The 21,757-nt window shown below is 40.1% G+C and overlaps 1 protein-coding gene across 1 annotated transcript in view; it reads right to left on the bottom strand.

Annotated features, from left to right (window-relative positions):
* Positions 1 to 21,757, bottom strand: part of LOC135331208 (uncharacterized) — an 84,929-nt gene that overhangs the window by 34,373 nt on the left and 28,799 nt on the right. The window contains exons 43-77 of the mRNA XM_064526287.1: positions 21,249 to 21,368; positions 21,085 to 21,158; positions 19,468 to 20,826; positions 18,883 to 19,340; positions 18,585 to 18,826; positions 17,847 to 18,404; positions 17,256 to 17,429; positions 16,980 to 17,105; positions 16,738 to 16,821; positions 15,382 to 15,459; positions 14,676 to 14,882; positions 12,565 to 12,684; positions 12,226 to 12,467; positions 11,861 to 12,097; positions 11,082 to 11,639; positions 10,765 to 10,987; positions 10,537 to 10,656; positions 10,156 to 10,326; positions 9,590 to 9,715; positions 9,321 to 9,485; positions 8,917 to 9,237; positions 8,521 to 8,747; positions 6,184 to 6,420; positions 5,335 to 5,892; positions 4,990 to 5,212; positions 4,755 to 4,874; positions 4,159 to 4,329; positions 3,877 to 4,002; positions 3,614 to 3,778; positions 3,137 to 3,457; positions 2,774 to 3,009; positions 1,602 to 1,838; positions 764 to 1,321; positions 419 to 641; positions 184 to 303 (exon numbers count right to left, since the gene is read on the bottom strand). Of these exons, the coding sequence (XP_064382357.1) occupies positions 184 to 303; positions 419 to 641; positions 764 to 1,321; positions 1,602 to 1,838; positions 2,774 to 3,009; positions 3,137 to 3,457; positions 3,614 to 3,778; positions 3,877 to 4,002; positions 4,159 to 4,329; positions 4,755 to 4,874; positions 4,990 to 5,212; positions 5,335 to 5,892; positions 6,184 to 6,420; positions 8,521 to 8,747; positions 8,917 to 9,237; positions 9,321 to 9,485; positions 9,590 to 9,715; positions 10,156 to 10,326; positions 10,537 to 10,656; positions 10,765 to 10,987; positions 11,082 to 11,639; positions 11,861 to 12,097; positions 12,226 to 12,467; positions 12,565 to 12,684; positions 14,676 to 14,882; positions 15,382 to 15,459; positions 16,738 to 16,821; positions 16,980 to 17,105; positions 17,256 to 17,429; positions 17,847 to 18,404; positions 18,585 to 18,826; positions 18,883 to 19,340; positions 19,468 to 20,826; positions 21,085 to 21,158; positions 21,249 to 21,368 (9,285 nt within the window). The remainder of the gene's footprint in view (positions 1 to 183; positions 304 to 418; positions 642 to 763; positions 1,322 to 1,601; positions 1,839 to 2,773; positions 3,010 to 3,136; positions 3,458 to 3,613; positions 3,779 to 3,876; positions 4,003 to 4,158; positions 4,330 to 4,754; positions 4,875 to 4,989; positions 5,213 to 5,334; positions 5,893 to 6,183; positions 6,421 to 8,520; positions 8,748 to 8,916; positions 9,238 to 9,320; positions 9,486 to 9,589; positions 9,716 to 10,155; positions 10,327 to 10,536; positions 10,657 to 10,764; positions 10,988 to 11,081; positions 11,640 to 11,860; positions 12,098 to 12,225; positions 12,468 to 12,564; positions 12,685 to 14,675; positions 14,883 to 15,381; positions 15,460 to 16,737; positions 16,822 to 16,979; positions 17,106 to 17,255; positions 17,430 to 17,846; positions 18,405 to 18,584; positions 18,827 to 18,882; positions 19,341 to 19,467; positions 20,827 to 21,084; positions 21,159 to 21,248; positions 21,369 to 21,757) is intronic.

Raw genomic sequence — 21,757 nt, 5'->3', positions numbered from 1 at the left:
AATTTTTATTCAACAATCAGTTTGGAGTTGAATGAATGAATTTTTACCCCATGAAAATTACCCGCTATATAAAATTAATCATAATTATTATACCGGTTATTGACAAGTTTTGGCTAATTAACAATGAAGAGAATAGTGCATGGAGCTTCGTCATGCAGTACTGCATACTGGTATCTGACTTACTTCTGGTTGTGTGATTGTAATGTTCACAGTCACTGTTTCCCCAACTTGGAAAAAACCATGCCTTGTGTCTGGATTATTTGTACTGTAGCTTGTCTCAATGCCTGTATTCCTTGACTCTGCCTATATTAATAGGGAAAATACCATAGACTTCAGTTAAGGCTATACTAATTAAACTTATACATACGTAACAATTTATGTACGTACTTGGAGAATAGTTAAGTGTATCAACACGCACCATAACTGTCTGACTAGCATAGCGACCAGTTGCATTCACAAGTGAACTACGATCACCAACTTCATTGATGAGTACTGTATGGATTAACATGACAATCTCTCTTGAGCACGCTGAGCAGACCCCACTATCGCCACTCAGCACTGAGGTGAGATTCTGGAACACCAATTGAGCTTGGAAAGTTGTGTTATCCATGAGAACTGGTGCAACAAAGTCAAGACCTCCCCTGTAGAACACGTAAAGTGCAGAGCAGATCTAACTAATGCTCCAACAGATTGCAATCATGTGAAATTAATATAACACTAGGTGCAAGTATAAAAGATATGCAGAAGAGACAATAGGACTTACCCTACACTTTGAACATCCACAAACAAAAGATGAAGTACATCTGTGTCTACATAAATGTCTACTGTAAGATCAAATGGTGAACCAGCAATGTTTGTCAGTGTCAGCTCCCAAATCACTACTTCAGAACCTTCGTTAAATGAGTTGAATGTCAAACTTTCTGCTTCAATCGTGGGTCTTATGAAGTACAAATCAGGGAATGTGAAATACTCTACATAGTCTGTGAATGTGTAAGGATCCACAATGAACGTAACTGATCCATTCAGTTTTATCACGTGTCCATCAGTAACACTCGGTAAGAAGTGTCCTTCAAAGTGGAGCAGTTGCATGCTGGTACTGTTGACATAGCTAAGCACAGAACGATTAAGCAGCACAGAAACCTCACTTCCTGCAACACTCTTCATACTAACAGACAGATTGTCAAGCGTCGAATTCAGAATCGTTTCAGGTGGCAGCTCCAGAGAAACGTCAATAGTGATATCATAGTCAGGAAAGGTACTATCCACACGCTCTATCCAAAGGTCAAAGTTGATCACTTCCGTGTTTACTATCCTGGATAATCTGTGGAGAGGTCATAATTATAGCAGAGCGAGGTACTGTATGTCCAACATGAGCAGAGTCAATTAAAACATCCAGCCTCGTGCACGTTGTGAACTGGGATGTATTTGAGCTAATTATTAGAGAGGTACAAAGCTGTATACATGTAAGATTTGGCTCAATGAAATGACGTGTGGATTTTACTATAGTAGTCTGCAATACGGTTAACAAGTTTCTTATACTCATTAACTCACTATACATTTAAATACTCACTCAGTTTGAAGATTACATGTACTTTGCCTACCTTACAGAGAGTGCTTCAGTTGTCACACTGATGTCAGGTTGGACAATGAAAAATTCCAACTCATTTACAAGTTGCATCTCTCCAGAGGAAGTGTTATACGTTGTCACAGCAAATATCGTGAAGGGAATACTTAAGCCACTTGGCACATCCAGTGTGAGCACTAATACAACAGTGTCATTGACTGAGGCAATGTTGTCAAATGGGTTGAATATATTTCCCAAGAATGGTAGTGTAGTCCTGTAATGAAACAAACAAGAAAAGAAGTATGCTCTCGTCCACGAGACAGGAATTTACGCCACTCAATTATGTTTCGAGGCGTAGCCACATGAGGAATACAGTAAAGTGTGTGTGTGTGTGTTTGTTAGTTATAGTCAGTGCATGTGTGCATTCCAGCTGTAAGTACTCAACGGTTGTAAGATGTGATTACACATAACAGCTTCTATAGGCTTCAAGTAACGTTTTCTTAGATGTGGATTTTACAAAATAAAGCTTCGTTCTCAAGGTATGGCTACAGTAAAAATAGCTGCAGTCTCTTCAGAATCGTTCATATCATCATCGATATGTTTGCACAATGTTTCTATTTTAGTTAGGCTTTGCACCACAGTGCTAACTGTTTGTTAGCCAGAAAATAGCTACGAAGCTTTATACTGACTGCCTGGTAGAAGAAGCAGCAGCCATTCTAAACTTTGACCTCTTGCAGATTCGCTCACAACCGTAAAAAAAAGTTACAACTACCTCTGACTTTACTGCGCTTGTATAACACCTATTGCCTGGTTGGACCAGGATTATAATTATAATAGGGTAGTGTATATACTTTAGCAGTTTACATCTTACTGGCAGCAATAATCTAGTAAACACTCCATGCACGGCGAACTTGTCAAAATGGAGGTGATAATTGGGGAACGGGCAGCTGCATATACACCCAAAAAAGCCATATAATCTGCTCTAATTCTCTGATACGCTAACAATTAGCATTGAAATCATGTAAATATAATATAAGCCAACTCAGCCATATCTAAACTCCTCTGAAAAGTGCATGAATGCTAAACGACTATCTATATGCAATCTTTCAAGATCATGTCTAGCCATGCATGTTATTAAGCTCCTTTTACATATCTTCAAAGCAAAAAATATGCTTCATGGTAACACTGGGGTGCTAGGTTGAAACTTACTGGCTTGCTGTGGGATGTATGACTATACTCTGCAGTGTTAGTGTCAAGTTGACACCATTGGGATCGCCTGGTGGAGTGATGGTGGTATTAAAGGAAATGGAGACATCTTGAGTCTCTCCTTCAGGCACAGTTAGAGTAAGTGTGAACTCAATGGTTTGAAACAGGGCAATGAGAGGATGAGAGACATTCGACTCGAACACTTGTGTCGGCACTTTGACACTCTCAATGAAATGGGCCTACACAAGGATAAAGTATCAAAATTAAATAGTGATGGGGGCCGGAACATTTTTCATATCAGCAACATAGGTGTTTAAATCTGCCATTCACACACCGTTGTGAAATAGAATAGACATTTACACTCACATCAAGAGGTGTGTACATCACACCAGTGTGAGGAGCTGAGAAAGGGTTACTGTCGTACTGTAAGGTAGTTTCAATGGTAATGTTATTTCCAGCCACCACACCCATTGGAAGCTCTGCTGACATAACAACACTTGCAGCACAGTCGGTAGGAAGAGAGCTACAACTGAACATAGATGTATTGATCGCAGAGCATGACAGTGACCCAATGAGACAAGAGGAGCCAGTAGTGATTGCTGAGTCTATAACGAGGCTTGTCAGTGCTCCATGATCAGTAGTTATAGAGAACTGAAGATTGTAAGCCGAGGCACTGGGGAATGCAACCTGCGTGTGAAAAAGTACGGGCAACAGTGGATTACTACAGAACTTTGGTACACCAGTACAAATCAAATATGTACACGCTCGCATAGTTTACTAGACTCGTTCCAAAGCCATTCCATTAAAGAAAATCGGCCTATGAACGAGGCTAGTATAGTATACCTGATGATGTAATTGAAGTTTGAAGGTGATTAAGTCTCCTTCATCCGATGAACCAGGGGGGCCTAAATCGGCTAGGGATAACTGAACTTGTGGATGTATGAGCTGCAGTATTGTACTATCCTGAACGAATGGCTCCTCTTCAAGGAAGCTGTACAGCGTGACAATCTGGAAGGTGGAAGAAAGTTAACACACAGTATAAAACACCATAGCGATAAAACAATTCAGAATTCTCCCTCAAACAATCCGAATCATATATCACTTACTTGGCTACGCAGATCGTTGCCTGTGGTCTGAGCAAAGGCAGTGATGCTGACCACCACCTGATCATCTTCATTCATCATCCCATCCCCTATGTTGAGCACCTCTCCCAGATAAACAGTTATAGCATTCTAAATGGAAGGTGAGCAGTTAAACTCAAGTAAGTAAAAATAATACTATATATTATGCTTTAGACAATAATCAAAATCACCAAACTTAAAGCCCCTACATAATGTAGTACATCAAGGACCTTCAGTATGTTAACAAGCTTAATTCAAGAGACTCACATTTGAGACTAGAGTAATGTGTGGTGATGATTCAGAGTCACCCACAGCCAGCACTGTGTTTTCGATATTAGTACCAATGTGTACTACCGTCACTGTGGACACAATCATTGGGTAGTCCAGAGGTAGGGTTTGGGTCATGGTCAGGTTCAAAGTCAGGTTGGACAAGATATTCTAGAGGGAAAATAATCATAGTATTTACCTAGCCACTGCAATTTTGGGTTTCGTGTAATGTACATGCATGCACACAGGGTTATATACATAGGATCTCCATAACTTTTTTAATACTGTATAGCGGATAATTTTTTAGGATAAATATTCGTTTTTTTGTGGACAAGCTGGCTACCACGAAATGTTTCACCCAAAAAATATAGGTGTCGCTTACCGAAACGCATGCAATACAGTGAAGGCAACGAAATTTTTATTCAACAATCAGTTTGGAGTTGAATGAATGAATTTTTACCCCATGAAAATTACCCGCTATATAAAATTAATCATAATTATTATACCGGTTATTGACAAGTTTTGGCTAATTAACAATGAAGAGAATAGTGCATGGAGCTTCGTCATGCAGTACTGCATACTGGTATCTGACTTACTTCTGGTTGTGTGATTGTAATGTTCACAGTCCCTGTTTCCCCAACTTGGAAAAAACCATGCCTTGTGTCTGGATTATTTGTACTGTAGCTTGTCTCAATGCCTGTATTCCTTGACTCTGCCTATATTAATAGGGAAAATACCATAGACTTCAGTTAAGGCTATACTAATTAAACTTATACATACGTAACAATTTATGTACGTACTTGGAGAATAGTTAAGTGTATCAACACGCACCATAACTGTCTGACTAGCATAGCGACCAGTTGCATTCACAAGTGAACTACGATCACCAACTTCATTGATGAGTACTGTATGGATTAACATGACAATCTCTCTTGAGCACGCTGAGCAGACCCCACTATCGCCACTCAGCACTGAGGTGAGATTCTGGAACACCAATTGAGCTTGGAAAGTTGTGTTATCCATGAGAACTGGTGCAACAAAGTCAAGACCTCCCCTGTAGAACACATAAAGTGCAGAGCAGATCTAACTAATGCTCCAACAGATTGCAATCATGTGAAATTAATATAACACTAGGTGCAAGTATAAAAGATATGCAGAAGAGACAATAGGACTTACCCTACACTTTGAACATCCACAAACAAAAGATGAAGTACATCTGTGTCTACATAAATGTCTACTGTAAGATCAAATGGTGAACCAGCAATGTTTGTCAGTGTCAGCTCCCAAATCACTACTTCAGAACCTTCGTTAAATGAGTTGAATGTCAAACTTTCTGCTTCAATCGTGGGTCTTATGAAGTACAAATCAGGGAATGTGAAATACTCTACATAGTCTGTGAATGTGTAAGGATCCACAATGAACGTAACTGATCCATTCAGTTTTATCACGTGTCCATCAGTAACACTCGGTAAGAAGTGTCCTTCAAAGTGGAGCAGTTGCATGCTGGTACTGTTGACATAGCTAAGCACAGAACGATTAAGCAGCACAGAAACCTCACTTCCTGCAACACTCTTCATACTAACAGACAGATTGTCAAGCGTCGAATTCAGAATCGTTTCAGGTGGCAGCTCCAGAGAAACGTCAATAGTGATATCATAGTCAGGAAAGGTACTATCCACACGCTCTATCCAAAGGTCAAAGTTGATCACTTCCGTGTTCACTATCCTGGATAATCTGTGGAGAGATCATATAATTATAGCAGAGCGAAGTACTGTATGTCCAACATGAGCAGAGTCAATTAGAACATGCAGCCTCATACACGTTACGAACTAGGCTTTGAGGCCTAACTATTAGAGAGATACACTAGCTGTACATAAAACATTTGTGCTCAATGAAATGACTTTTGGATTTTACGATAGTCTGCAATAAGCTAATAACTTTCGCATACTCATTAAAATCACCATAACAAGACATTTAAATCATCACTCAGTTGAAGAGTGAAGATGATACATGTACTTTGCCCACCTTACAGAGAGTGCTTCAGTTGTCACACTGATGTCAGGTTGGACAATGAAAAAATTCAACTCATTTATCAGTTGCATCTCTCCAGAGGAAGTGTTGTACATTGTCACGGCAAATATTGTGAAGGGAATATTTGAGCCACTTGGCACATCCAGTGTGAGCACTAATACAACAGTGTCATTAATTGAGGCAATGTTGTCAAATGGGTTGAATATATCTCCCAAGAATGGGAGTGTAGTCCTGTAATGGAAGAAAAGGAGTATGCTCTTGTCTGAGACAGGAATTGACGCTTTAGCAATTGACTATGATTTTGTAGGCGTACAGCCACTATAATTGTATTGAGGTGTAGCCGCACGAGGAAACGTGTGCTGGTCAGTTATAGTCAGCATGTGTATTCCACTGCTCAAGGAAATGCACATAATACTATTATATAATATACTTGTATCATCACATTATATGCTACCCTGAAGAGGTTGGACACGTGCCATCATTCACATGACATTTCTGTGGTTTTTGCATACGTTACCATAAACAAGACTAGTGTAAAACAGTTATAGCTACCTCTGACTTTACTGAGCTTATACAAACACCTGACTAGCTGTATCTGAACCAGAATTAGATAGACTATAGGGTAGAGTACAGTTCAGCAGTGCTGTATGTAGCTTGACTCGTACTGGCAGGAAAAAACCTATAGTAAGCACTCTATATACACTAAGAATGGAGGGGGTATTTAGGGATAGGGACAGCTGTACACCTAAAGGAGCCAGGAAGTCCCAAATAATCTACTCTCAGTCTCTAATACGCTGCTAAAACTTTGCATTGAAATCATTGTCATTAATATGAGCCAGCAAAATAATTGTTGATCGTGTCCAACCTCCTCTGAGGAGTGCATGAATGATATACCACATAGCGGGAAATTTTCGTTGGTTCTCATATTCGCGTTTCAATGCCAGGAAACCATACCCACCAGAAGCTTTGCATGTGAAATACCGGTGCGTGGAGTTTATCCCAATTTCAATTTTAAAAAAAGTGCTCTGCCCTTGAAAAACGCAAATTTTGCACCTCATGAAAATTTCTGGTACTACTATCTATGCTTATATCACATTTACGTCACCACTAAGCTGTATGATATAATTATAGAAGAATAAGATACAGCCCCAGCGCATGCACAGATTTCAAGATTTTTCATTTGTCCAAGAAAGTAAGCAAACAGAAAAGAGCCGTGCTTGACGGTAGGTACTATCACTCCAAAGCGCCGGTAAAGTCACGGAAGCTGCTCTCCAACAAGATGGCTAAGCCTCAATAGGTCAGTCAATGGGCGTGTTCATACACATTTTTGCCAAAGAAAGGCTTGCAACTGCATGCAACAAGAGACGTCGAATGCACAACGCTTAGACCAAGGAAGCTCCAGAGGATCTGTAGGAGACAACTTGTTGATCAACTAGCTGTTTGACGGCTGCAAAATCCGACATAAAGTCATGCTCATCATCATTGTGCATTGGAGTGTTTGCTAGGGGGAGGTCCTTTCATACTGCTGCAGTCACAGCTGGACCAGATCAGACATTATAAGTTTCTCAGCTAGTGTGAATCTGTTTGCCCTTATGTATACATAATTATAATTATGCTGTGGTATAAGTCAGATATACCACATCTACTGGGAGGACATGCACCCTGTATATGTTCCACTATCCCATGGTTACATACTCCTCGGCTATGCATCGGAGTAACCACGGTAGAGGATACATTGGTGCATTTCATCCTTGTAGGTGTGGTATATCCAAGATCTCCTCTACCATAATTATTTTGAAGAAACCAGAGGAGTGTTCAAGTTATAATAAAGACCACCATTCTAGCTTTCTACTAGAGCCCTGATCCTGGTAAAGGATCACTTCAGTTGAAAATATGCAGAATACACCTCGAATAAAGGGCGCGTGTAGATCTAGGTAGCTAACCAACGTGAAAGTTCAAGCTTCTTAGCTTTTTGTTCGCTTTTATTCGACAAGGAAGCTTAATTAATCTGCCACTACTAAAACTAGTTGTGTGGAGGCTATCCATACTGTAAACGCAGTGCTATGGCAGCCAGGTGAGCAGGCTCAGATGTCACACACAAACAAACAAACAAACTAGAGCACTGAGAATAGCAAATAGATCAAAATAGAGGAGTGTTCAGTTACACAATAATAAATGCAACTAGAGGCCGGTAAGGATCACTTAAGCTGCAAATGCGTAGCTCTACCTCGGGTAAAAAAACAAATAGAACTATACCCGTGTGCGGCCACATGCCTCAGGTAACAATTTAACATGCCTCGAGGCATTAAGCACTGGGATAATGAAACTTACTGGCTTGCTGTGGGATGTATGACTATGCTCTGCAGTGTTAGTGTGAGGTTTCCTGGTGGAGTGATGGTGGTATTAAAGGAAATGGAGACATCTTGAGTCTCTCCTTCAGGCACAGTTAGAGTGAGTGTGAACTCAATGGTTTGGAATGGGGCAACGTAGTTGAGAGGATGAGAGACATTCGACTCGAACACTTGTGTCGGCACTTTGACACTCTCAATGAAATGGGCCTACAGAGGATTTACAAAGATAAGCAGTTTTTGTACCATACTGAATAAGTGATCGGTTATTTCAAATCAAGGAATCCCACTTTGCTGAAGCTACGTATCAGCAACCTAATTACAAATTCATTGACACATGCCGTTGTGAATAATAGTATACATGCATGCATACACTCACGTCGAGAGGTGTGTACATCACACCAGTGTGAGGAGCTGAGAACGGGTTACTGTCGTACTGTAAGGTAGTTTCAATGGTAATGTTATTTCCAGCCACCACACCCATTGGAAGCTCTCCTGACATAACAACACTTGCAGCACAGTCAGTAGGAAGAGAGCTACAATTGAACATAGATGTAATGATCACAGAGCATGACAGTGACTCAATGAGACAAGAGGAGCCGGTAGTGATTGCTGAGTCTATAACGAGGCTTGTCAGTGCTCCATGATCTGTTGTTATAGAGAACTGAAGATCATAAGCCGAGGCACTGGGGAATGCAACCTGCGTGTGGAACATACGGGCAACAGTATGACTATGGAACGTTTAGTTCACAAGTACAAATGTGTACACGCTTATGTACTTACCTGATGATGTAATTCAAGTTTGAAGGTGATTAAGTCCCCTTCGTCCGATGGACTAGAGGGGCCTACATCGGCCAGGGTTAAATCAAGTTGTGGATGTATGAGTTGTAGTATTGTACTATCCTGGACGAATGGCTCCTCTTCAAGGAAGCAGTGCAGAGTGACAATCTGGAAGATGGAAGAAAGTTAACACACACACTGTATAGACACTGTTGTCAGTTTTACAGGGATGAAAAAATTCAGAATTCTCCATATCCAGTAATATCACTTACTTGGTTACGCAGATCGTTGCCTATGGTCTGAGCAAAGGCAGTGATGCTGACCACCACCTGATCATCTTCATTTCTCATCCCATCCCCTCTATTGAGCACCTCTCCCAGATAAACAGTCACAGCATTCTAAACAGAAGGTGAGCAGTTAATACTCTAGTAAATAAAAAATACGCCACTGCTTTGGACAAAATCAAGTAACGAAAAATTCATAGTATATACAGACATTAAATGTCACTGAGTATTAAGCACCTTTTCGTTGGCTAGTTACGCAAAAATTATATAGCCGCTGCATGTATACCCTATTACTAGAATGTTTTGCGAGCATCAAACATTTGCGAACTTTGCGATGGTCGATCAATTTGCAACAATAAAATCGCAATTTAACCTAAATTATTACTAGTAAATACACACGATCCTTGCCAGAGCGCAATAGTTAGATCGCAAAAAGGGTCAAATTTTCTGCTGATTTGGCTCATTCGCAAAGGTTTTTCACCCGCAAAATATTCTAGTAATACGGTAGTACATCAAATACCTTCAGTGTTGTTAAAAAGCCAGAAGGGACTCACATTTGAGACTAGGGTAATGTGTGGTGATGATTCAGAGTCACCCACAGCCAGCACTGTGTTTTCGATTTTAGTACCAATGTGCACTATCGTCACTGTGGACACAATCATTGGGTAGTCCAGAGGTAGAGTTTGGGTCATGGTCAGGTTCAAAGTCAGGTTGGACAAGACATTCTAGAGTGATAATAATCATAATTATAGTGCCTATATACCTTGTACATGTATGCACACAGCTATAGGGTTTTACCTAGATATATAGCCATAAAAACAATTCAATGATCCACTGATCATTGACAAGTTTTTTGGGGGGTATTCTATTGCCAATAAAAGAAAGGTGGAGCTTTGTCAGTACTGCATACTATATAATTATGGTATCTGACTTACTTCTGGTTGTGTTATTGTAATGTTCACAGTCATTGTTTCCCCAACCTGGAGAAAACCATGCCTGGTGTCTGGATTGTTTGTACTGTAGCTTGTCTTAATGCCTGTATTCATCGACTCTGCCTATTGAGGAAAAAACAGTTAGTTTAAGGCTACATAGTAGATGTTATGTACATATACTCCGAGAATAGTGCAGATTTTCTACGTAAAAGACTGTATATCAACACGCACCTCAACTGTCTGACCAGCATAGCGGCCAGTTGCATTCACAAGTGAACTACGATCACCAACTTCGTTGATGAGTACTGTATGGATTAACATGATAATTTCTGATGGGCACTCTGTGCAGACCCTATTACTGCCATTTAGCACTGAGGAGAGATTTTGGAACACCACTTGAGCTTGGAAAGTTGTGTTAGCCATGAGAACTGGTGCAACAAAGTCCAGACCTTCCCTGTAGAACACATTAAGTTATCTAACTAATGCTCCAGCAGATTGCATACATGTACATGTAAATACACATATAGAAGAGAGAAAACATGACTTACCCTACACTTTGAACATCCACAAACAAAAGATGAAGTACATCTGTGTCTACATCAATGTCTACTGTAAGATCAAACGGTGACCCAGCATTGTTTATCAGTATCAGCTCCCAAATCACTACTTCGGAACCTTCGTTAAATGAGTTGAATGTCAAACTTTCTGCTTCAATCGTGGGTCTTATGAAGTACAAATCAGGGAATGTGAAATACTCTACATAGTCAGTGAATGTGTAAGGATCCACAACGAACATAACTGATCCATTCAGTTTTATCACTTGTCCATCAGGAACATTCGGTAAGAAGTGTCCTTCAAAGTGGAGCAGTTGCATGCTGGTACTGTTGACATAGCTAAGCACAGAACGATTAAGCAGCACAGAAACCTCACTTCCTGCAACACTCTTCACACTAACAGACAGATTGTCAAGCGTCGAATTCAGAATCGTTTCAGATGGCAGCTCCAGAGAAACTTCAATAATTATGTCATAGTCAGGAAAGGTACTATCCACACGCTCTATCCAAAGGTCAAAGTTGATCAATTCTGTGTTCACTATCCTGGATAATCTGTGGAGAGGTCATACAGCAGAGCGAAGTAGTGTATGTCCAACGTGAGGAGAGTCAATTAGAACATGCAGCCATGTAAGCAGTATTTGAGGCCTAATTATTAGAGAGGTATATGCACTAGCTATACTGTGCTAAATGAAATGACATGTGGATGTTACCATACTGACTATAGACTGCAATAAGCTAACCTAATCACCATAAAAAACATGTGCTTTGCCTACCTTACGGAGAGTGCTTCAGTTGTCACATTAATGTCAGGTAGGACAATGAAAAAATCTAACTCATCTACCAGTTGCATCTCTCCAGAGGAAGTGTTGTACATAGTCATGGCAAATATTGTGAAGGGAATACTTGAGCCACTTGGCACATCCAGTGTGAGCACTAATACAACAGTGTCATCGACTGAGGCAAGATTGTCAAATGGGTTGAATATATCTCCCAAGAATGGTAGTGTAGTCCTGTAATGGAAACAAATAAGAAAGGAATATACTCTCGTCCATGCATGATACAGGAATTCACGCTTGGGGTTTAAACAATTGACAATGTAGCATACGCGTACAGCCACAATAATTATGTTGAAACTTACTGGCTTGCTGTGGGATGTATGACTATACTCTGCAGTGTTAGTGTAAAGTTGACACCATTGGGATCGCCTGGTGGAGTGATGGTGGTATTAAAGGAAATGGAGACATCTTGAGTCTCTCCTTCAGGCACAGTTAGAGTGAGTGTGAACTCAATGGTTTGGAATGGGGAAACGTAGTTGAGAGGATGAGAGACATTCGACTCGAACACTTGGGAGGGGGTCTTGGAAGGCTCAGATTGCTCAACCTATTGTTTATGTAATTTTGCAGATAATCATTACTGTTGGCATAATACATGTAGTGTTTTGCTATGTGGTGGTGCTGTTGTGATTTTATCAGCTTACAGAAAGAGGTCCGTAGTTTTGTCTAAACAGTATTGCTTGGGTTACTGAAACAGCGTAGTACTCAGTCAGTCTGAACACTATGGAAATAGTATTGCCAGCAACCACTTCAGAGTCAGAGAGCTGTCACAGTGGTGCACGAGAATAAGTAGGTATAAGGGTATAAATTATTCATACATGCATGCATAGATTGTCACACAAACTTTCGAAGTACAGTTTCCATACATGAGATCATACACATTTTTGACATGTGCAAAAATACACGCTAATCGCGTCTGCTTTTCCTCTCCACACGCATTCTACCGTAGAAACTGGATTATTAGCGCATGCGCTTTTGGGGTCAATAGCAGAGCTCTATACGCTTATATTCGAGAATGCGCCTATAATGCAGTCATTTCGAGCCCGACCCAGCAACAGGGTGTCTCTGTGATGAGAGCTGACTCGCAAGCTGGCTAGAAAGTGAGCAAGCAGGCAACCCTAAAACTGGATCTACTATTATGTTGTTCATTTTACAGTTCATTTACATCATTTAAATTCAAAACATTCATAATTATTTACCAGGAACTTGGAATAAAAGGACCTCATCCGTGTCTCACATTCTCTCAGCATGATCAGACAAGGTAACAGCATTCCCAGAGAGTTCTTTCAGATTGATATCACCAGGTATATAGCTATCATGCACTGTACAAGCTAACTATAGCTCATATAAACAATGAATCAAATCTAAAATTTCACTAATAGTAACCTTTGCATAATTGGAAAAGCGCTTCAATTCGAGTATAAAAAGCCTGCAGTTCAGCATGCGCTTGAAATAAAGATATGCTTATAGTCGAGTAAGCACTAATAATCCAGTTTCTACGGTATATTATAACAGGAATTTTATCAATATTAAAGTGCAAGCAGCGAAACGCACGTCATTATATTCCTTAAGGCGTAGCTGCACGAGGGATGCTGTAAAGCTGAGTGTGTGTGTGTGTAGCGACGAAAAACTATAGGCTTCTATAGCCACAGTCTCTTCTCTTGGATTTTGATTTGGGGATTTGCAAAAACTAAAGCTTTGTTCTCAAGTTATGGCTTATTTTACAGTGAAGGTTGTTGCAGTCTCTTCAGAACTGTTCCTAGCATCACCTTTTTTTACAGTTACGAGTTAGCCTTGCACAAAAGTGCTAGCTATTTGTTAGTTACAATAGTCAAAAAAGAGCTGCAAGCTGTACTGCCAGAAGCTGCAGCAGCCATTGCGATTGCAGATACACCCCTTTTTCTACGATTGTCCATTCAAGCCCACGCGTGTTAACTTCGCTTTCATAATTTTGACAGGAAATGCAAAATACTTAAATTGTAGATCTACATGCTTCATCCTTGAAGATCATTCATCAAGCCATCACAACACTTTTGATTAACGCTTGCAACCATTTATTTCGTAAAACATGTATTAGTTATTACATGGCTAGAAAGGCCTGAGATCATTATCTCTACTACAAGGGCCAATGAACTGCTTGTGGCACAAATTGCCATGTAAGTGTTGCCTTGAAAACCATTTTCTGCATATAGAAACCTGCATAGAAACCACTTGCGGCATAGATGAAATAATTTGGTAGTTTTTGGTGGCTGGATTTACAATATTGTACCGTAAGTGCATCGAAACTATGCATATGCTGTCTAGTAAATTTGCCACAGGAACCATAACTATCTCATTCATGTGTCACTATAAAAGCTGAAGTATTGGGTGGAGGGTGGAGGCTAGGGTGGCTCTAGCCTCCTTCACCGGCCTTTGAAAGAAGGGTTCCCCTAGCGGGAAGTGCGGCCTGGGATCGAGGCTAGGGTGGCTCTGGTCTCAAAAAAGGTCAATTTGCCCCAGTGCAACATGCCATATACTGGCACTGCTATTCCTTTGATCTCAGAGGTCAAAAGGCAACAAAACATTACAAAGCAAACAAATTACCACTTCCGCAACATTCTGAGCAAAGCAAAACATGCCAAGAGGCATTAGCAGCTTGCAACCTTCTATTGATATAGTATATTAGCCGACATGCCGATTCAGTTCAAATGGCCAAATATTTGTTACAGATCTTGGCTAAAACCGGTAGTACATGCATGGCCTCTATCTGACTTACTATAGTATCCAAGTGAAGTTCTGCAGTGCAATTAATCAGAAGCTTTGAGATGATCAGCTCCGAAGGGCTAATCATGGAGAGAGATGCATTGCAAGATTCCCCAATGACAGTAGAGGATTGGAGGAGAGTGAGGCCATTGAGTAATGGACCACTGTCTAGCTCCACCGTCAGCTTCAGATCATAAGCAGCATATGCATCTGATGGTACCTACATAAGTGCCCATGAGGTAAATGTCACATTAACTTCAGAACAGTACGTAAGTGCATGAACCCTTTCTGGTGCCTCAAATGGTAATCTCTTGGAGAGAGATGCATTGCAATTATTATTGTATTTTCAACACATAGATCGTAACTATGAACAACAACAACAACGTTAATAAACTAATTTGCATGAACATGATAAGTAGACTGTATTGTCGTTGCTCGTCAGATTTTAGGGCAAACAGATTCACACAGAGAAATGATTTTGGTCCAGCAAGGAGTAGAGTCTAACTGGCTACTATACCTACTGCATGCTTTCTTCAAATTAATTGGTATAACCTGTGGCTTTCAGCTACTGCACAGCTCAAATTCTTCATTCTTCATTCTGGCATTCTGAGTGGGCGTACTATCGAGTCAAAACACCCTTGTGCAAGCGAAAGGGGATGGGCGTATTTTTGCAAGGGTACGGTAATGCATGGTACAAACAATAGAACGATATTCCTTACCATGTGACGAACAAACACAATGAGATTTAGAAGGTCACCAGCATCCCAGGGTCCTGGCGGAGCAGCAAAACCGTCCACCTGCATGTATATGCACAGTGCAGGTACATAGGTCAATACACAACCATAGATACTATAAATTACATGGATATGAAACGATCGTACTTTACAGTTAGTATGCGGATTTTTTCTGGGACACTCATTGCCACGCTGCAAATGAGTTAGACAGAGTTGAAAAAAGAGCTATAGTTGTATGAAAAGAGCTGCAAATTCAACTAAAACACGACTGACTCTGAAACTAACTATCTGAAGTAAGTTTTGCCCGTAATTAGCTCGCTTAGTGCTTTTACAGCTGATTAATCAGGATGTTTTACTGTGTAATGTGTGTTTCAACCTTTGTGACTCGGAATTTTGGCTTATAAGAGGATTGCTGTGTTTGTTTACATCAAGCAGTTAGCTAATATATATTGTTGTGCCTTCCATATGGTTTGGTTTTGTATCTGCCGTAACTTTCTGGATAAATTGTCACAATAGGTGCTGTCAAGTAGGTCTCTTTGTGTCACTTAATTTATATGACCATCAGCCTTCAATGCCTACAATTGTTTTTATCAGGTAGTTCAAAGGCATCTTCATGCCTTGCAGAAGGTTTTAGTATTGCTGTTGTCTCATTGTGGCTAGAAATCAACAAAATGTACTAGATGTTTTTCACCTTCAATGAATATTGTGGTTAATTTATAATTATTATGAACTGAAGTACAGTAGCTAGAGATTATTCTGTCATAGTGTTACGATGTCATGCTGTTATGTTTTCCTTTTTTATAGCCAGACTACGCCTCACAAAAAAGAAGTTGGCGAGATTAAGAGAGAAGGAAAACCATTCATTGACCGGCAAAAGAACGACATGAGAAAGTGTTGTTTGAGTTCAAAGCCTCTACTCCATATCAACAATTACAACAGCCAAGCATACTCGTCATTCATTCATGCATAATAATTATTATAATCAATATAATTATAATATAGTAGAATCTAATAAATCTATATTAAATTCTGAGATCTATATACAGTACATGTAAAATGCATCCTTGTCGTGACTCAAGGATATCTTAGAGCCTCCATCATCATTATTCTCATTCATAAATTTGTCAAAACTCTCTCAAATAACGCTCTCAGTGCTGGAACAACTAGTGACTCTCTTTGAGTAGCCATTTTTATTTGGAATAATCGTATACTATACTGTAAACTTCCGCTACATCCGATGCAACGAGTGGGTCAGCCAAAACTGCGGAAACTACCATCGTTTCATAATGTAATTTATAGTATCTATGACACAACCATGCACTGATAAACAAAGTCCCTTACCTTCAGTTGAGGGTGAACTAGTCTCAGTGTGGTATCTTCATTGGTTAAGGGTTCTTGAACAATCTGACCCCTCAAGGTGACATCCTAGACAATTTGAATACATCATACTGTTTTGTTTTTTTTAGGTATCATTACTACGAAACGTTCTCAGAACAGGAAATGCCGACAGTTTACAAGACAAATCATCTACTAGACTATACATACATTTCGATAAAGTTTTTGTGATGCTAAAATATACTCACTTGGTCGCTACGGCCACTTCCATCGTTAGACATGTAGCCCTCAACGTACAATACAATCTCATCCTCTTCAGACACAATATTGTCATAGACATTAACAACACTCTCTCCCAAACTGAAGGTGATGGCCTGTAGAACAAAAAAATTCTACATGCATGTCCTTGACCACAAGAGAAGGTGTAACTATAAAACATGAACAACGTAAGCCCTCACTTGGGGACGAGGCTTTACGATGTAGGGAGAACTAATAATAAATTAATGAAAACGCATCAAACGTACCGAGATTCCCATGATAGATATATCTAAAGAGCTCAGCAAGTTGTCTCCAAGAGCAACTGAGGTATTGGTGATATGGCTACCAATTTTCAGCACTTCTCCATAGGTGATATTGAAAGGGTAGTTGCCACTAGAGATATTCACATGACTCAACTCTACCGTGAGAGGTGATACACCCTACACAAAAATTGCATGAGTTACGAGTTATCACAATAATTATATTATGGGAATGGCCTGAAAGACCACAAGAAGCTACTATTGAAGTGGTATATGTACTCTAATTACGCACAATCATTTTTGCAACAAGCGATCATTAAATTTTGCACTACACTTCTGTTCATGCCGACAAGCAACAAAAATTATGCGAAGTGATACTACAGGTGATATTTCTGCAAAATTCTGCTAAAGGTGTGAAATTAATGTTTCATTTCTAATTACTCGCATGCGGTTTCATTACATTATTCGCAAGTTTGTTAGTCTTATGAATCAGCAGCCGTTCCTTTGGAACACACATTTTTGCAGTTTACACTCATTTGAAGATAAGACCCGCGAAAATAATTACATTGTATGTTACCATTTACATGAAGTGCTCACCTCTGGAGGTATGACAGTCACGTTTAGGTAGATAAATTCCTGTAGCTGTATGTCACTCGTCAATGTGTCCTCATTGGAGGTGTCGTAAGAGAGAAAGAGCTGGGATTTTGCAACCTGTACAACCTGTTTCCCACTGGTGTTGTAGTACCTACCCTCAGCCGGCAGTTCATATGGCAGGTTATGCCAGTCAAGTACATGGTCTATAGTATACTTCTGGCTATTAACAACACTTTGTGTCAGTTTGAAAATGGTAGTTACTTCAAGATTGTCATTTGTTTGCAGTTCATCAGTACTAAATACCACCGTACCAGCAGATACATCCAATGAAACTGAGTAAAGCCGAGTTTCTCCATTCAGTATGAGTACAGTTGAGTTAATGTCACTATCGTTCACGTACAAGTAGTCAGTTGGGTAGGTCACTGTCAGATTGAGTCTGAAACCACATGTGAGGGGAGTCACAGAAGAGTGCTCCACAACGATGACTGAAGTCACAGTGTCTCCAGCATCATGGATACCAGGAATTGAAGATGGAATTGTTATCAAATCAGGCTCCACCACCTGTAAACATACAAATCATGCATTTTGCACTTTACTTTGACTATTAAGAATTTCACATTAATCAACAGGTGATCAAAAGTGCATGCTAAACTGACATATATACATAGAAAGGTGTCGAGTAAAAAGCCGTAAATACTGTTTGTCGTAAATGGGTTATCACGTGTGTATCGAAATACGTACCTTCAGAGTATTTCTCTGTGTGCTTGTCCTAATTCCAAAATCTGTCTCCACGTATGCAGAGTAGTGAAAAGTATCGCTATGGAAGACTGGGGTGTTTGCGACAGTGCAGAGAAGCCCAATTTCAAAACATTGTTCATCGGCAATCAAAATATTGTCCTTAGGCACTAAAACTTCAGGACCGAAGAAAAACCTCACCATGGATCCATCAGGACTTACAGTGATATTATCAGCAGTAGCCAGAGCTGCGTAGATAAAAATAGACATTATTATAAGTTGTACCAAGAGCTTATGCACTTACCATCCCCTTTAAAGAGTGTGGTATGGTAAAGTTCAGAACCAATAAACGTCACATACGCATCATCCACAGTCAATTTGGGCACACCATTGTGAGTTGGTATAGACACATAGAGGTTGACACCTGTGAAGCACTCCGGCATACAAGCTTCAATAGTTGTATTAAACTGTTCCTCAATTGTAACATGGTGTTGATTAATTGTTTGGTTAACTATGTCCTCTGTAGCTGTACATGGTACATTACTCCAATGGACTACCCAGGGATAGAGGATCACTGGGTCAATCTTGACACTACCACAAGATGAGTTGGTGCAAACTAGAGGGGAAATGTTCAGCGTATAATTGTCTGGTAGTGCTTCAAAGATAGTGTCTCCTGGATTACAGAAGCTGATACCCGGAGCAACCTCTTGAATAACTGTCACGTTCAGCGTGAGCTCAACATGATGGACGTGGAGAGTGAAACTGCATTGAGGATAGAAAAATTTCTTGTTACAGAGCTAAGGTTATAATTATACTAATCGCATACACTGTACAATGAACAATCCACTAGATCTATAGGCTTAAATAAGTACCATCTACTACAACTGACATTTCATGGAATCCTTCTCGGACAATGGTATAATCAACGAATGGAACTTCTTCACACATAATTGGATCAGTGCGTATATCAAAGAAGCATATTGAAATGTTCTCCTCTGGGTCAAGCCTCGTATCAATACTGAAAGTATAGTTCAAATCATAAGCCGTGAACTTTGAATACTCGCCATTATGTCCAACACCAAAGGTTACTGTGAAAGGGTCACCTGCATCTCCTCTATGAGAGCTTATGGGAAGACTAATGGCCGGGGTACTCGCATTGACAGCATGTAGAAACGAGAACACGTCCTGATATTGAATTATTGTCGGCTCTGTGTGGGTAGGAGTCGGTGATAGCCATGTTGTCATGTCTGCGGTGTGGTTTAGAGTGGTCGTGATATTGTCTGATATAGTCTGGTTCTCACAAATCATGTCAGTTAGAACGAGCACTGTGAGAAATATCTGAATTTCCTCATCAATGCAGTTGCAGGTACTTGGTGGACTTGTACCAGCACAAATTGAGCCAGTGGTGATATTGTACATGAGTGGACCAGTTGTTACGGTAATATTGTCATCCCCCACTGCCCACTGCTCAAGAAAATAAGTCATCAGTGTTACTGGTCCAGTTCCTGAGAGCTCATCAAAATCACACAGGCTTGCATCAAGGTCTGTGTAGTCGCAAAGATGAGGAATTGACATTAAGTTGGAAGGAGCCACTAAAGTCACGTTAGTTACAGTAACATTATATCTAGTGAAGAAATCCGACCAAAACTCTGGTAACAAAATGTTTAGCGTGAGATCAGTTGAAACACAAGGTAAAAAGATTGGAATTTTTACAGTGAAAATATCTCCTTCCTGTGACGGAAACGTGTCTGGTTCATAGTTCTGAGGGTCGTAATAAGGCAGATCGATTGTGATATTTCCGACCGTCACTTCAGAGACAGTGTAATTTCTCAGCTGATGGATGCTCTGATTCAGACTATAGCTTGGAAATGTTGAATGATGATAGAATACATGGAGAGATACGTACAAGGTTGACTGTGGTAGCACATACGGCTGCACTTGGAAGTGCAGGTTCACCGTTACATCATCACCTTGGACCAAGGACGAAACCAATACAAGTGGTGTGAAAGAGCTTGTGAGAAGACTATGATGATCGTCACCAATAGTTATTGGAGAGGTGACAGTGATGTCAGGATTAGAAGATGTCGTGTTTTCGGAAACAAATCTCAATGCAGGATGTATTAGATTGTACGCAAGAGTTACACGTTCAAATGCCATTAAGTCTGTTACAGCTAATCCCAAATTGACTGTTATTATTTCCCCTCCATTGATAGTGTGGTTTTGTGAGCTTGGTGAGCTACTGATGAAACTGAAAGGGACAGGATAGTTACAGCTGGCTGTACATGTATACGTTACAAACTGGGCTGCATTTGAGGCTTAATTATTAGAGAGGTATACACCTGTAACAATACTTATTGCATGTGCTCAATGAAATTACGTGGGGATTTTAACATACTGACCATAGTATGCAATAAGCTAACCAATTGTTTCGCATACCTATCGAACTCGCCATAACAACACATTAAAAACCTCACTTAGTTGAAGATTAGGTATGTACTTTACTTACCTGACAGACAGTGCTTCAGTTAATAAACTGATGTTTGGCTGAACAATGATCACTTCCAACTCATCTACAAGTACCTATTATAATAATACAATTGATTAGCTAATGTACTACATGCATGTAGTGTTTTACTGTGTTGTGTTACTGCCATGTCTTTATCAACTTACAGAAAGAGGTCCGTAGTTTTGTCTAAACAGTATTGCTTGGGTTACTGGAACAGCGTAGTACTCAGTCAGTCTGAACACTATGGAAATAGTATTGCCAGCAACCACTTCAGAGTCAGAGAGCTGTCACAGTGGTGCATGAGAATAACATTATAGGACAGGTATAATAATAGCATTCTCTCAACAAGAATGTATAACGGGCATTTCATCAAATTTGCCAATAATAAAGCTAAGCGGCGAACGCACGACATTGACAAAGTAGCCATGCCCGAGACGCTAAATTAATAATAGCACCGCAGATGCCTCGGTGGATGTGTCAAAGCTATTAAATACACACATGATATCATGATGTACATTTTTGCATGTAGGCTAGCCTCCTTCAGGCCTCCTCTTGCAGTGAAACGAGCGTGCATAATCACGGGGAAACTCTAAGGGTGGGCCATGATTGTTGGCTGCTGCAAACAGCACAGCTTTGCAGCTATTTTCTCTTCTAGTGCAGAACTAACCTACTA

Source organism: Halichondria panicea, chromosome 2 (genome assembly GCF_963675165.1).
Source record: "Halichondria panicea chromosome 2, odHalPani1.1, whole genome shotgun sequence".
Taxonomy (NCBI): Eukaryota; Metazoa; Porifera; class Demospongiae; order Suberitida; family Halichondriidae; genus Halichondria; species Halichondria panicea.
Note: the sequence above shows the minus strand (reverse complement) of the source record. Positions and strands in the feature narration are given on the sequence as shown.